Genomic DNA, 17,890 nt, shown 5'->3' with positions numbered 1-17,890 from the left:
TTGCAGTATCATTCTCCTTAAATAAAATACTCTGTAAATAAAAAGTCAGTTAGTTAACTCACTTGAATAACTTTTATTTATTTCATTTATCATGTTATGACTAGTACCGATAAGTAAACTAAGTAAACTAATATAAAATAAAAAAGGAGCTTGAGAAAATAGATGAACAAAAAGTAAATACATTCTCATATAGTCCAATGCAATGTGACCTGGACCTCGCGTTTGTCTGAGGACGAAACGAAACTTCTAGGATGTATAGGGCGGGTCACTAAAAGCTTAACTCCCAGTTTTTGGAAGTCGCAACCTTCGTTCCGTCGCCGCTATCTTAGAAAAATGGGTGGAAACGCCTTTTTCACTATATCTTTGAAACCAACAATCACACAAAAAACTTATAGCAACATAAATTGTAGAAAATTACTTTGTCTAACAATTTTGTTTCTATGAATTTTTACTCTAAACTCATAAATAAAAAAACAAAAATAAGCGAAAATTTCTCAAAAATTTCCTTTTTTGCTTCATAACTCTTCATTTTTGAATTTAGTTTTTAGAGGGATTTTTCTGAATATTTTGCGGTATTTTTATTTCAGTTAGGTGCATTTATGGAGGCTCGAGCGCGCCCCAATGATAATGCGGTTAGTAAATACTCATTAAAATCAGGTAAAAAGCAAACATGTGCAGACATTGTTGTCTCTTGCCCTTACCATAGAGCCTAAAATATTCTTATTTTCTAAAATAATTCCTAAGAGGAGAGTACATTCACGAGAATAATGGAATAATTGCTTCAAAATTCAGCAGATCTTCTCTGGCTACAGTTTTCTAGGAGAGTATCTGCATGTATCGGCCCCTGGAGGTTGTCCCAGTGTATGATTTAACCCCTATCTACCTTTTTTTCTAAGGTTTTTGGTTCTGTAGCTGACACCACAGAAGGGTCCAGATCCAATTAAGAGATTGTCGCTTTATCGAACATGTCAAGTCAGCAAGTTCATTTCCATCCACTCCGGTATGTACCGGAATCCATTGCTGGGTAACTTTCTTGTCTAGCTGCTTGACTATCGGAGAGGATGATGAATTCCTATTTGTGATAATTTAGATTGAACAGACACATTCTTCAATTACATAAATGCCTGCTTCAGAATGCAGGTGTATTTTTTCTTTTTGGTATTTCATCCTGAGGCCTGTCTCGAGTTTGGTCATTTTTAAGGGCGGACTCTGAACATTTTGAGAAATGCTTTTTTCACCTTGCTTTCCAGTACTTTGTAGAGAAGTAATATATTTAGATTCACTTCAAGGGCAGTTTGCATAATATCATGTCCCTGTCTGCATATATGTAAGCCAGTCTTTATACCTAGTAGAGATTGTTCCTCGAGACATTCAAACTAGTTCTAGTTCTCCAAACCACCGCCTCATATGGGATGATTTGTCTCGAAATCAAAGTTTCTGCACACCATCAGGGCCTTTGTAGCTTTAGTGGTTATCTCCTTGTCATGTTTGTACGCATCTGTAATACCGAAACCCTTCGAAATAATTTATAATGAGTTTTTACTAATTTTTGGAATATTCCAAATTTATTTTATTACAAACCATTCAGAATTTTTCATGTAGCTAATTACACATTAGTGAAAACTAAATAAACATGGACACTATAAAGAAATAAGTAAATTTCAAAAACGAAAACTTTGAACATGCTCTACACAAATAACTTTTCCACAGTTTCTACACGAAAGCCGTGTTTTTCAATTTTTTTCTCATCGCAATAGAAACATGTGGGTGTGTAATAAATCCACAGTCAAATGTCTACGAAATGTGCGCCTTGGCATCTTCACATTGTTGGGATTCAAAACAACAAAGGCATTTATTGCAGTTATATTGAAAGATGAATAGAAAATTACCATCTAGTATTTCTTGCTGCGTTATAACTAGAACGTAGTAGGGTATTTACACCCCATTGGATACTATCATAATATATTAGTATCTTTTGCTTTTGTTTCTTCGCTGATGCTGTCGTGATGCATATTAGACAATAAGAGAACATTTTCTTGTTTTTCTCAGGTACATAAATTGTCTAAATTTGAAAATACTTTCCAAGTCTATTACTGGAATGTAAAATTTCCCGTTTCTTCAACTGTCCCAATTACTGTGAATTTTTCTTCAATGATTTTGAGTAATAGAATAACTAGTACACTAGATGTCTATTATAATTTTCCAGCCGGATCCGTTCAAATCCATAATCCGTTTTTTCCATAATTGCATTTGGACTGTTACTCTTTCTGGTTGTTGCCACAAATTTGCTGCGTTTAGACGGATTAAACTGCTTGAAATAGCAGCGGCTTCTAAAACTTTTCATAAACTGTTACAAATCCTGAAGCTATAAGCAGTTTCACAGATTTTATTAAACGTATAGAAATATTATCTTTCATCTCAAACCCTTCTGTCGTCAAACCTCAGGGGCCAAAGCATAAATGAAAAACTGTTTCTAAACATTTTCAATTTAAAAACTCCAACACTTAAACTAGCAATTCTCTCTTAGTTATGACTAAAGTACTGAGAGGGTCTAGGATTTGTTCATTTATAACAAATCTCCATATTTCTGATATCTTCTTCATTCACTTATTGGCACTCTGGATATTGGATAGATGGAGAAATATTTATTTCCGACCCTAGATCCAACATTCCCGTGCCCTTCATTTTGTCATGTTTTCCTAAAAAGTATAGTGAATTTCTTCATTAATCTGAGATGTCTTAATCCATATCTATATCTTTTGTTGTGGCTTTTTGACCTTCCTTCTTAATCATCTTCTGATACATCATCAAACTCCGCTTCTCCTTCGTATTCATTATTATCTAATGCTTGCTGCATAAGATTCTCAAGATTGATGCTTTCATTTTCTCATGAATATATCTATTTTTGGTTTTTGAAGCGTGCTTCACCAAAAGTTGGAGGTACACGCAGGTCAGGTCTTGTCCGAAGTAGACGTACTTTTCAGATAATTTATTGCAACATCAGTTTCACTGATCCAGCGCCAGTTCCATGAGGTTAATTCAAATTAAACTAATCCATTGAAGCCATAATAAGTAATTCGTTTAAAAAGCTCTAGACAATTTCAGCTGATGCTCACAAGTGTATAGAAAATTGGATCAACCATTAGTATGCTTCAATTACCTTGCAAGGAGTATATTTTGAAAGCGATAACAAAGTTTTGTATTGAAATATGTTAAAATTTTTTTTGGTCAGTCCGGGTCAAATGTGATCGCTACACATGATATATTGCTGTACCACACTCTGTATTTTCTCTATTTCTATGTCGCTACCAATCTGTATAAAAGAAAAAAAATGGACAATCACTCTTATTTATTTGTTCGGAATCTGGAAACATTCTGTGAACTTGGAAAAAGTATGAGAAATCAGGCAGGAAACTGTATCAAACCGTATCTTTTGCAATTCAACCCACATGCTACTAAAATGTCTAATTTCACCTTCGCTTTCTGATAACGATAAAATAATAATAATGAAAATGTGTAAGGTCTTGGCAGTTTGAAGTTTGTTTGATGCAGAAAATTACCAATAGTTTCAGAATCTTAGAAGATACTGGACTTTGCCTCCGGGTTACGCGGAAGCTTTGACAATAGATTAAGGTGAGGTACTTTTGGAATTATTTATGTGCTACAATACTAGCAACAGAAAAGAATTGCGAAACGATTAGGATGAGACGAAAAGCATTGGAAGGATTCGGAAGTAAGGAAAAAGTGTATAACTGAAATATATCGGTCATCAAGTAACAAAAAATATAATGCAGTTTATAGAGTTTATATAAGCACTCTGCATTCAGCTAACTATTTTTGTTAGTGTTTTAAGTCGCCAAAAAAATTTTTATAACTCATTCCCAACATTAGTTTCAAATCTATATATGCGAGGGTAATTTAGTGCAAAAAATTATTTTCATTATGCTTGTACTCCTCATGTGAAATTAGATCCTGCATCAGTGACGCTCTAAAAGAAGGTGGTGCCAAAATTCTAATAAGATTCGAGGACCGAATGAACACAATTGAAAAATAGAACAACTCACCTCTATTACACGAAAGTAATCATAGATATAGGCCTCCAGATGAAAAAGAGTTCACAATTTTCAATGGAAGTTCACAATAATAATTATCTTTACGTGAAAGTCGTTTTTGCATTTTGTTCTGTTATATTTTGATACAAATGATAGTTGACATTCATTCGGAGCTCCTTTTTAATAAAAAAGTGAATTCCTGTTCATTACAAATGTCAATATTATTGAGAAATTGTTTTTCGGCCGAGAGCATTTCTAAAACAGACAATCTTTTTTCTCATCAGCCTCTGATGTCGATATAGATATAGCGACTAACATTTTCTTTGAGTTTCAATATCTCCTGAAAAATAATACAAGTCTCGACATAACAAAGCAACGAGCAACATAAATAGCTATGAACTTAATATATTAAACTGTGAAATCTTCATTTAGACTATTTTTATAAAGGAACAGATATTTTACTATTTCAATTAGCAAATCATCAATTTTTATTCATAATCTGCCAACATCTCAGTATTAAATAGGTTGATAACCACCAAGTGTCTAGTGTCTAGTAGAAGAAAATCTTATTTTATATCAATTCGGCGTTTTTTTTTCAATTCACGTTATCTCATTTGAAAATATCGACTGCAATTATTCAATTAAAGTATCGTCCATTAGGTTGCAAATATTTATTTTTGTTTTCCAAAATTTCCTTAATCCTGTTTAGTCTTAATTATATTATGTTATATATATACTAAAAAATATGAATCGAAAAATTAAATCTCTATCTGTAACTGACAGGTTGATGATGGAGTTTCCTTTGATGGAATTAAAAATGAGTAATTACTACTTATAAAACAAAGTTTACTGATGCTTTTCTTGAATATAATACAAAATACGGACAATTGTGTTAAATGATTTTAGCTTAAGGTACGAACATTGTATATTTACTTGATTATATATCACCCCTGTATACCGGAACTATCAATCGATAACTGTAGTGAAGTATAGTTAAGAATTTATCAAAAAGTCATGAACTCTAATTACAATCTTATACATAATATCCTGAATAAAACAATTATTCAATATACTAGGCTTGCAAATAATAATAAATAATTCTAATCCATGGAAATAAATAAAATAACTTTTTATAATCACGTAAACAAAACTAGAGATAAGTACATGTCAGAAGCTGAAGCATGTTAACAATTATTAACAATTGAGAGTGATTAAACTGTTGATAAAGAGAGAAAAACATCTGTATGCCACTCCGTACTCTATTCTGTTTTCATTCAAATAGTAAGTAGAAGCAGAGAAAGAATTGTAAACCGATACTCGGTCGATAATTTTAACTGTGGTGATTTGTGAAGTGTGAGATAGTGCTTTGTCTTGATAGTAAGAACTTTCTTTTTCCTCAAAGGCGGTCAATTTTTGGTAATTTCTCCCTTTACCTTATCAAGTAATGATGCGAAATGCTCTCCTGTGAATTGTTTACCATTTGAGAGATACTCGATTAACACAATATCATCTCCATACCATAAACGGTCACTATTACTTAGGTATCCAGCCGTTGAAACCGTCCTTGCCTTTTTCGAAGCAGGCTTGACCTTAGAAAACCACTGTCTTTACTGTTTTTTTTTATATCAGGTGTGTAGTATTGGATCCAGGTTCCATCTACAGTTATGAATCGACTTATTTTGTTTAACCCATGTCAATAAGGTCTGGTAAATTTTCATTTGAACGCGCTTTTGATTCATAGTGCTAGCAAACGTGATACCCAGCTCTTATGCATGCAAAATTCGTTAGTCCTTGTATGACAAATGCTTATTTTGATATACCGATAGCCTCTTATATTCTTTAACCTTAATCCGACGATCTTTCAATAGCATTTGGTGAACTTTTTCGATGATATAGTCGGTTGTTGCTGTTTTTGACCGTCCCGAACGCTCATCGTCAGTCAAGCTGATTTGGCCACTTTTGATTTAGGCTGCCGAAAATTTTTGGGTCATGGAAGAAGGTGTTTTCTTACTCCTCTTTCATTTGCTTAGGCGTACTGTCTTTCAAAAACAAATATGACAGATCTATACTTAATTCATTTCATTTGCATAAAAATGTTTAACAACTCACTCATATGATTTTCATACAGAAGCAAATAATTCAAAATGGCTGAAAGATTAGTAAGATTTTCTAAACGCATGCTTAAATATATTTCTCAGCTCATGTTGATAACTCCTAACATATTCAGGTTGAGATCGGAATGTCTTTACACAACCCTCTTATTTAAAACAGTCTGTATTTTGTTATCTTCCTGATACATGTGGTATCGGGAGTATTATCTTGAAACTGAGAAAAGGACGGAACGGAACATTTTTGGGATATTCGATTGAATCGTCAACTTGATTGATATCTCTGATTTAAAATAATATGATCAAATTATTTCCAAAGAATTTTACACATAATACCACTGCTTTTTTGGGTACTGTTTTCATAGGAAAACACAAATGAAAATATATTTTGATCAAAATACTGATGTGATGATATGAGACGTAAATCTTCGTGACTGCAAGTTAATTCTTTAACAAATAATTCGTTATATATTTTCCATGAATGAAATATTTAATACCCAAACAACGCTAACATTTGTTTGAAGCAGTTATGCACTTCTTATAATAATTGGTTTGAATTAAAAATATAATTTAATACAAATGGATATGATTAACTATTGATATCAGCTTTATCATAAATATATACAACAGGTTGGGTTCTTGGAATAATAACTTATCACTATCAAGTTCGTCCTTCCTCATATTTAATATTAATATAAGCTTCAACATTTTTACAAAAGGTTTTTCATAAATATATTTACACAATATCACCTATTGGACAAATTGGGGATATCCACGAAACCTTAGAAGGTATGTTGTATTTTTTTTCCGTACCTCATTAAATCACTATTCGCTTCGGTATCTATACATTACCAGTGGATAATATAATCTTTATTAAAAATATCTGCAGTTTTGTGGGATTTCTTTTACAGAAAAAATACTATAACTTGCTTATAACGTAGATACCTGTACTGATTTCTAACAACTATTGCATTAGGGGTGATGTAACTTCTTCATTTAAATGTCGAAATTTTGGAACAAATTCACTTTAAACTTGAATTCTTAAAGGCAAATAAATTCCTTTGTGGTTACATTGCTTGAAAGGCATATTCACAATTTAGATCTGATTATATTTTGAAAAAGAAACTCTAGAAGGCTATAACTATAATAAAAATGAACTTTTTATGCTGAATTATTATGTGCAAATGAAGTTATTCTGATATTTACTTTGAACTTCTTAATTGCAAGAATTAAATAATCAATATCATGTACTTGTTCTAAAATCGATATGTTTGGAATATAAACACTTAATTTAAACTAAATAAAGTTAGAAGTTCAATTAAATTAAATTTTCAAATGAGAATTCCTGGCTTATCGATATAAGTCATATCAAAGTGCCCGAAAAGATTTTTCACCAATTTGAAATCATCCTTCGGATATGGATAAAAATTGTTATGAATTATGAGAAAATGGCAAAAAAAGTCATATCAATATTGTAGACTTTTTAACTTTACACAAAAATGATTCATTAGTTTTTTGCTATTGATGATATATACAAGAAAAGCTAGAGTTTGAAATTTAGAGCCTCCAGAAATCATTTCTAATTTTTTTCGAGGAATATGAGCGAATAATCATTTTTAAAGCTAAAATTATCATCCCTTAAGCTGTAGCCACTCTGACTTTGTAAGCAGCAGTTGAAGCAAATAATTTTTATATTTGATTCAATTGAAAATTCGAAAAATCTTTTTGGACGAAAACACATTTATTCCAAACTATAGAATGGGCTGTAGTCAATAAGTCCTTTGTCCCTATTCAAACTGTTCTTAAATTAAACAATCTCAATGCATTCAGTAATTTATTATTGAACACATTTTTCAACAAGTTAAATTATTTTTCTTTTTGTCCATATTTTAAATGAGCTAAATGCATTAACGGATTTCTTAGTCTGTCCAACATACTTTCTGTCACAATCACTACAGCTAATTTCATAGATACTACTCTGTTCACATTTGGTATTTTATCTTTAGGATTATCCAACAATTGTTTCAATGTATAGCTGGATTTATAAACCAAATTCAAACCCACTCTGTGAAAAATTCCTTCCACTCATTTCATATAAACAGGATTAAATGGTACCAGATCAAATTTTCTTAAACCCATGACGGTGGAGGAACCTATCTACAATTGTCTCATAACCGTTGAGTACAGCTTTATTCTCAATAAAATGAAAATGAATCAGCCGGGATGTAACTGCACGTATCGGTGCTTTTCCTAAATTCAGCAATTTCTAGCCTAAATCACTTTAGTAATAAAGAATAATAATAGGCTAGTGAAAAATTTGCTATAAAATAGGTAAGTCAAGTTAATAGATTTTAATTTAACTTCAGTCTCGATAACTTGGTTATTGAAACGCGCCTCAGACAGTGTAATTGTGAGTGTTGGTGTAGTGGTGGTGTAAACAGTGTGTTCAGGGTGAATATCACCAACTTAAATTCATATAAAAATTGGTCACAACAGAAAAATTAATTTGTTTAATAAAAGTTTGGTTGGGGTCACGTGAAATGTCACAAAACTGCATAATGCGATCTAAATTATCATAATTGGGGTCTTGATATAATTGTATGTATATATGTAAATGTCCGATAGGTCTCTTAGGGTACTTTACATTGAACAATTCACTTACTTGTTATTCAGTTCTTCTTTTGTTTACACATCTCATAAAAAATCAAAATTTATATACATTGAGTTCCATTTATAGTATCTATAATTTACTTCAAAAATTCAATATTTCTAATTTGGTGCATCTGAGAAAAATTAGACATGAACCTTGATTTTTATCGATTAATTACTGTAGTGTTTTTTGTATTTCTTCAACGTAATGAGTTAATTGAGGGGAGGATCTGAAATTTTCAGTTACAACAGTTTATTGTTATAAATTTTTTACAATGCTAGCAAATTCTCAAACCAAGGAATAAAATGTTTCAATGTTTCGATTTAAAATAACTAAATGATGGTTAGTGCATTGGTCAATCGACATAACACAAATCTTTTATTTACCTTCCTATGTAATATTTTGTTATTGATGGTAAATAAATGAATTTTTGATCACTCCATACAAAAAAGGATTGACAAGATGCCATTATTTAATATAGCATTAAAGAACTTTCGAATAAAAAAAATTAACAATCACAATCAAAACTGGAAATGTTACCTTTTTCGCATATTATGTGAAAAATCATCATTAAAAAGTGAAAATCGATTATAAAGGCTAGTCTTTTGATAGTGAGACCAAAAAGGGCGCATGCGTCAAACATAAGACGTAAAATGTAGCAGTAAAGCAAAAAATCGGATCTTAAATTTATAATTTAATGAAAGAAACGTTTATCGCTCTTTAACATCAAAATAAGAAGACAATATCAATTCACAAAGTGTATTCCGAATTGATCCCCGAAATTCGAGCATTTTTACAACAAGAATGATGAAAAAATATTTGTAATAATACTACAAATACCATTGGAAATGTCCCAAACTAATTGAAATTGATAATAAAATATGACGAATCGTTATTTTAATTTCGCGAGTCTAAAAAAATTGTTGTTTCAACTATAAACATGGAAAATACCTTCAATTTTCATTTCATCAACAACATTAATCTATCAAGGATTCATAAAATTCAATAATATTAAGTGATATGGAAATTGGTAGTATAATTATTATAATTGGTAGCATTCGTTTGCCACAATCTTTGCCACTTCCACGATTTTTCTGGTAGAAGCGACAGAAAGGCAATATTTGCATATTCCTCTGTATCCATTTAGCTATTTCTATTCTATTATATATTATTATTATATATATTATTATTATATTTCTATTTCTAATTTCACTTTATTGTTGATAAAAACTTTAGCTTGTCGATGTTGATAACATAACAAACTTGAATAACTATCACGTTTCATAATAGTATATATCCAGTAGTTGTGCAAGTATTAGTAAATTATTTTTTTGCAGATTTGGGTAATAATGGAAAGTAAAAAAACCGATGAATGCCATGTATCATTCAATTTGATTAACAATACAAGAAAGAGCCGATTTCCATGGTATATTTATTTTTGTGGTTGGATAGGTAATTGATAATATGTAATTTAGTTAATGAAGTACTTTCCTCACACTGCTAAGTCTGATTTTTCCATCAATCGTGCAATATATATTAGTTCTTCTAAGAAAATTTAGATCATTTTTCCAAAGTTGAGATGAGATTGCGAATAATTTAGGGTAACAAAAACTATTAAGACATTAATATCTGTCCATTTGTCTGAAAATTCCAAAAATAACCCAAAACTCACCTTATATTTACGTGATTGAATACAGCCGATACAAAATTTCAAATTTTTCACACTTATTGAAAATCAATTACATACAGAATTCGCATCATTTCAATTGACTAAAAAATACCAGTCTGGTATTTAACGTATCATTGGATCCAACATATCCTTTCAAATTTTGTCAAGTACTTATAATGATAGACTAACAAGGGATGGTCCATTGGACGGAATTGAATAAATTCATATACCCCTCGTGGAATTGACTAATGAAAACCCATTATTTATTTATTCTACTCTATTGCTATTTATTCTCCATGAATTTCTGTCTTTGTTTTTTTCTTTCTATCGCTTCATTCCCATTCTACTTAGATCCTCTTCTACTTCTATTAACCACATTGATCTTGGCCTTCCCCTCCTTCTTCTGCCCCCGTAACCCTTTGTAATATTGACCTGCTCTCCACAGATGCACAAAGTATCTTATTGTTGGGGCTTTTCAATCATCTAATCATATCTTTCCCTTCAAGTTAATATTACTTTTCCTAATCCATACGTTTGCTGTATTCATTTCCATCAATCTTGATTGGTCATGATATTTTTCTTATTATCTTCATTTCTATTAGTCTCTTCTTTCTCTGTCATTTTCTTTGTTTCTGCCCATTAGTATCAATTTTATCATTGCTTCGTAAATATTTCTTCTGGTCTTTTATTATTATTTACATTTTGTACTTGGTCAAATTCGTACTTTCCTATTTTTATTGTTCCTTTATTCAATTGGTTGCCATACCTCATAATTTTTGATTTATTTTCATTTATATCCAATCCTATTTCTTCTGCCTCTTTTAAGAATTCCTTTAACATGTTCTTTATTTATATTTTTCGATACGTGTACTAGGGGTGTATCCTATAACAAAATTTCCATGTTATCACTCTTAAAAGGTGGTGACTTATATAGAGTTTTCAGTGTTTTCCCAAAATTTCATTGTAGCTAGACACTAGACAATTTTGTAATTTTCGTGCACTCGCAAAGGACTAACCCCGGGTACTTTTTAAATATTCCTGTTACAATATACGAGGGTGAAATTAGCAAACCTTACTTTACTTCATATCAAAACTTTTTTTCAAGATGAAGTTTTCTAAAATGAAATAAATACTTGCAATCTTTTTATCTAAATTTTTTATTCTTAAATTCTCTTCCCGAAACCAATAGCTACATGGAAAAAAAACACCATCATTTTTAATTTTTTCAATAAAATTGAGTGCAAAACAGTAAAGAATGTAATACGATTCATAATGAATAGTGGAAATAACCACCTCTAACCAAAATAGATGAACATGTCATGGATTGCCGTACACGTTTAGAAAAAAAATGATAAAAACTCAATTTATGTCACCCACCTTTTAAAAAGTGATATCTCGGATAGGGGTGGGCTGAGGAAATTTCTTTAATACGAGCAATCATCTCCTGAATTTTGTCGCATAAATTTAGAAAGTATACTTCGCACTTCATATAATCGTTCATACAGTCCTTCCTCATCAGACTTTATCAGTTAATAGTTTAGAATAAAAAAGCTTATGTGGTAGCACTTAGGTGCCTACAGTCTTTAGACGATGAACGAGTTTTTTTTCGCTCAAAATGAACGAAAAGTTCCATGTAACGATGGAACATTAGATAAAATTATTCTTGAAACATCCTGATATTCTCGTCCTATATGATTTCATGAATAACTAATAGTTAAAAATACTCTTTCATTGTCATAATGGAAGTAAAAAATAAATTGAACATGAAAATAGAACTTCTGTAGTTAATAAAACTGAAAAGTGAAAAATGGAAGAAAAGAAAACTAATGCCATTATTCCAAAAATTCACTATACTTGGTAGAAAATCCTTTCGAACTAATTCTGTGATTTGGAATAAAACTAATGAGAATTTTTAAATATTGATAAAGTGCACTTTACGCTTTTAGAACAGTGACATTTCAAACTCAGTCATTTTTTTCTATGTTTTCTTTGTTTTTTTTCTTAAAGATATTCTAATAATGAGATAATTACAACCATATGTAAACTGCAAATCATGATTAATACAAAAATTTTATTTTCATTTTGTTCCAACAAATGATTAACTTTTTCTGTATTTGCTACGGTAAGTGTGAAGTGTTGAAAATTCTTAATAATCGTATTTATAAGTAATTTTTGAAGTTAATCATATATATCTGTAATTATCAATAATGTAACCTCAATACCGATAAATGTGATATATTTTCCAAAAAAAAAGGACTTACGCCAAGCAACTAAGACTTTCAGCACACCAATTGTGCTTTAAACATCCGTTTGCTTTCTTCGCAATTCTAAGTAGTTCAAAAGAACAATCTTAGTTTGGATCATAGACTAATAAAAATGAAAGGAAGATGTTTCGAAGTATATGATTTTATAATTTTTATTTTATATGTTTTTGCTTGTCTACAACTGCTAAAAGTAATAAATTTCAATTTTTCATATTCTCTTGTACCAAGTAAAAAGAAGTAATTACCAAAAATGATTATTCTCTATTAATAATTTTCAATAAATCAAACTCACCGTCAAGTGAGCTGAGGTCAAATTATTTTTAATACGAAAGTAGTTGCCTTTCAATAATTTCTTCCATATTTTTTAGCTGATCTGTTGATTATTTCCAACGGAATGGTGATGGCGTGGTCGTCCCCTGTCTTACCTCAATTACAGTCTAATAATACAGATATTAATCCTCTGGGATCATCGATAAGTACATTGGAAGTCTCCTTAATAGTGACAATTCCAGGGTTGAGCGCCACAATTGCCTTCTCATTCTGGGCAAAAATTATAGACAAAATTGGCAGGAAACAAACCATGAGATTAATATCTATATTACTGTTATGTAGTTTAATCACAACTGCTCTCTCTAAATATATATTTATATATTACATATCATTGGCAGTAACAGGAGCTAGTTTAAGTGGAGGACTATTATCAGTTGCGGTTTACAACACCGAAATCGCAGAAGAAAATAACAGGGGACAATTAAGTTGTATGATGGCAACGCATCTACCTATTGGAATGCTCCTTATGTATATTTTTGGTTCTATGACAGTCGTAAGAAACTTAACTTTAATTTGTATAATACCAGTAATTCTTCATCTTTCATTCTCTTTGTGCATTCCCGAATCTCCAGTTTTTTTAATATCAAAAAATAGATTATCTGAGGCTTCTAAGGCCTTACGCAAATTAAGACGCCTAGAAAGCTCAACTGATGTGGATTTCGAATTTAAGAAGTTAAAAGAAACGTCTATAGATACATTTGAGAAATCGAGCTTTTTTGAGATAATTAGAGATCCGTGTGCAAGATTGGCATACATTCTTAGCATGCAACTTTTCATAATAGAACAATTCTCAGGTATCTCAGTGATCGTGATGTATGTCGCCCCAATATTCAATGAATCTGGATCCGCGCTGTCTGGAAATCATGTCGGCATCGTTGTGGGGGTGGTAAAACTGTTAACATTTTCCATGGCGACTTATTTCACTGATAAACTGGGAAGAAGAATTTTGCTATTAATTTCCACGTTTTTGTGTGCAATTTCTATGTTTTTTCTTGGTTTATACTTTTACCTAAAGCATTTAGGATCTCCTATAGTTGAAAATTTACAATGGGCACCAATTCTATGTGTAGTTTTATATATTACTGTCTATGCATTCGGCTTAGGAAGTGTACCAATGGCATTTGCTGGAGAAGTTTTCCTAGATCGTTTGAGAGTAAGAGGTGTAGCTTTAGTAATGATAAGCGTCGGTTGTTTCTCGAGCGTAAATACTTTTTGTTTTCCTCTTATAGCAAATCATTTTGGATTGTATTGCGTCTTTTGGATTTGCAGTAGTACTAGTATAGTTGGACTTATAAGTATTTATTTCCGTATTCCAGAAACTAGAGGTAAAACTTTTGAGGACATTCAAAACATCTTAAAAATGCGTATGAAAAGATGACAGAATATTATTATAGCAAACTAATTTTATAATCACAATGTGCGTATTACGGTTTTTCAATATAAGTATTGGAATTGATATTTTTTTATATATGTTTTATCTCAATATGATTCAAGTATATTTTTTATTTGTTAATATAATTAACAAACGATACTGCTACTAGCTTATGACATAATCTTTACTATCCTTACTAATATTATAAATTTGAAAGCGTGGGTGTTTGTTACGCTTTCGCGCAAAAACTACTTGACGAATCATCATGAAACTTTTTACACATATTCTGGGAAGTACTAGAAATAACCTAGTATACTTCTTATTAATAAAATATTTTTTACAAAAATAAAAAAAAAATTGTCAACAAATATCAACATTTTGCTACTTCAGCGCCATCTAACATACAGTAATGAACTTCAAACCCTAAATACTATATTATCGACTTACGATATTACCGACGGTCAAGTCAATGTCTATTTAATCTATGCGTCCAATTCAAGGTTAGGTACAATGGTACCTTCGGTGACTGTCACTGGAAGCGTATGTCTAAAAAATGCGTCGGAAGCGTAAATCTAAAAAAAGTAAAAGTTACACGAAATCAAGAATCTTCGATTCGTGGAGAGCTGAGAATACAACAGCAAGCAAGGCGACAAAGTGATTTGAGAGCTGCTGAAACACCTCTTCAGACCCAACGTCGTTTAGAAAGACATGCTTAGCAGCGGGTAACTAGAAGAGCGATAGAAACGCCAGAACAATCACAGGCTAGAAGAATTGATCGAGCAGAAATAGATATCACGCGCCGTCGAAATTTCATGTGTGAGGAGTGGTCCGTATTTAATGATATTGGATTTCAATATGACCCTACAATGGAATATCACAATCATCCTCTAATTGTTATTCCCTCAATGAATAAAAAATGTCAATAATAATGAAATTGCTCGAGAGTTAGATAATGATTTCATAGGACTACAACATTAAGTGACAGAATTAGTTCCTCAATTACTTCCAGAGTTCCATCATGTTTTACGTAGAATAGACTCTGGTAATGGTGGACTCTTCTTTACCGACGCACCAGGAGGAACCGTAAAAACATTTTTGCTTAACTTATTACTAACGTCCATCAAAAAAGACCAGAAAATAGCAGTTGCCGTAGCTTACAGGAAAATATATTTTAACATTTGTTATTGTATTTCAATAAAGCATGTTGTAAAAATCGATAATACTAACGAAGCAATAAAATAAAGTTATCATATTGATATATAATAATTTCTGATACTTATTTAATGGATTCGATGCGAGCGAAGCCGCGGGTAAAAGCTAGTTTGTTATAAATAACTGACAAAGTTCTATTTTATCTCTGTTGAGAGGAAACCAAATGTCACTTAATTTTAGAACACTTCATTATACAATAAAGTTACATTTCCTTCACATCAAAAGTACAATTATCGAATGAGCATTGCAGAGACTCTATCTTATAATGTTTGGATTGCATGTTATGATACTCGCTCTATTACACACAAGACATAAATCATTGAACACATTTGTAGCAAAAACCTCGAATCTATTTTTACGAGTTACATCCGTCACAAATTACGTCGATATATTATGGATTGAACCAATTATTACGATTACTTGATATAGTCCGGTCAATAGAGATATTTAAAATAACAAAAATTCCCGGAAAGCCAAATATTGGTGGAGAGCTGGGGTTTACCATTACAAATAAAGTTTTAAAAATCCCCATCGATCCTATGTGTGCTACAAAATTTATTCGGGGTCAAAGGTCAATATTTGAGGTTTTTTGAGTTTTAAGTAAGTGAGTTTTATAAAAAAAAATTGTATCAAAGCTGTAGATCTTAAAATTCTCTACAAAAATGGTTTCAATAATAATTTTTTCGTAAGAGTTACCATTCCTGAGAAATCGTAATTCTAAGAGTCACATTATACGCATAAACATATCAGACAAGTATGAATACCTATTTGAGTACATATATTACACTATTCTGAAAACATTTATTCAAAAGATAGTCAGTCCCTAACTGAATTTTCTCTACCCACGTATACTTGAAAAATATCTGGCTATTCTATTTTCCGTATCTCTCGTTCTTTAAGTGTTAAAGGTTCAGCTTATTACAAGCGTCTACCATTTAGGTTATTTGTGCTATTTTATAGCTCAAAAATGTCTCAGTTCATCAGCAATGCACAAAAGGGGCAAAACGTCCGTATTCAAATTATTCGAAAAAAAAAAGACTGCGTTAAAGTATTCACAGACATTGATTCTACACTTCAAACAATAATTACAGAAGGAATTCGCTTTCTTTTCGCTGTTTATGGAGCTCCTAAAAAATTATTTGTATCGATAAATACCGAGACTTAACAAGATAACAAGAAACAAGTACAACCATCATGTCTTCCTTAAACATCGACATCTGCTATTCAACTTTGGAATCGAAATTACTGTCAAGTTCAAACATAGCTGGGCAACTGGTCAACTGAACTCAGAAGACCGGGTTAGGACATTGATAGATAATACTCTAGAACCGATTGAAACTTAAAAATAAAACTAAAACTAAACAAGTCGAATTGCTGTGTTGTCCAGCGTGTAGCAATTTCCAAAGTCAATCTTGTCAAATATCCAGTTGAGTATAATAGAGGAAGATTCTGTGATTTTAATGAAGAGACCACATTTGAACAATTCATGGAGATCCAGCAAGAGGAAGAGGAAGAAAAAGAAATCGAAGAAGACTCTTGAAGTAGACTTTCATGAGTTTGAATTTGATTAAAATATTTAAAGAAATCAAAACAATAGTTAACACAATAATCAATAAAAATAAGGTAAAATCTGGAACTTGACGGCTATTGTCCCCTTAAATTATCTTAAAATTGTCATGACAGTTGGTGGAGGGAAAACCAAGGTAAAAAAACGCACCCAGTACACTGCCTTACAAGTGGCGTGGAAATGTGTGTATGTCATGGATAAAGTGACTCTTATTAGAATCGCGATATCTCAAGAATGGTAACTAAATTAATAGAAGTCATTTTTGTAAAGAAATTCAAGATTTACAACTTTGGATTGAGGTTTTTTTGACAAAACTCACCGGTTTCGAGAAAATTCCAAAAACCTTCAAATTTTGATACTTGACCTCGAATAACTTTTTTAGCACACATAGGATCTTTGAGGATTTTAAAAACTTTATTTGTAATGGTAAACCTCGGCTCTCCCCCAATATTTGGCTTTCTGGTAATTTTTCTTATTTTAAATATCTGTATTGACCGGACTAGTATAGGTATAAGCTAACAACCATATTGATTCAGTAGTACCAGATATACCTACCTTGATTTAATAATACAATATTTTCCAGGCTTATTGTAAGCATTTCTGTGTTGTATTCCGTGTATAAAGTTATAATTTATTTCACTTATTAATAAATGAAAAATTCACTAA

At 31.3% G+C, this 17,890-nt stretch overlaps 1 protein-coding gene across 2 annotated transcripts; it reads left to right on the top strand.

Annotated features, from left to right (window-relative positions):
- Positions 1 to 3,502: 3,502 nt before the first annotated feature.
- LOC130893017 (facilitated trehalose transporter Tret1-like) lies at positions 3,503 to 17,890 on the top strand. Of its 2 annotated transcripts, XM_057798779.1 has the most exons (3): positions 3,503 to 3,633; positions 10,148 to 10,262; positions 13,112 to 17,890. In XM_057798779.1, the coding sequence occupies exons 2-3, from the start codon at positions 10,160 to 10,162 to the stop codon at positions 14,449 to 14,451; spliced, it is 1,443 nt and encodes a 480-aa protein (XP_057654762.1). In that variant the 5' UTR covers positions 3,503 to 3,633; positions 10,148 to 10,159; the 3' UTR covers positions 14,452 to 17,890. The 2 variants fall into 2 exon arrangements, with proteins under 2 accessions (XP_057654762.1, XP_057654763.1); XM_057798780.1 differs by lacking the exon at positions 3,503 to 3,633 and having other exon boundaries at positions 10,146 to 10,236.

Source organism: Diorhabda carinulata, chromosome 4, assembly GCF_026250575.1.
Source record: "Diorhabda carinulata isolate Delta chromosome 4, icDioCari1.1, whole genome shotgun sequence".
NCBI classification, from domain to species: domain Eukaryota; kingdom Metazoa; phylum Arthropoda; class Insecta; order Coleoptera; family Chrysomelidae; genus Diorhabda; species Diorhabda carinulata.
This window is presented reverse-complemented; position numbering and strand designations above follow the sequence as displayed.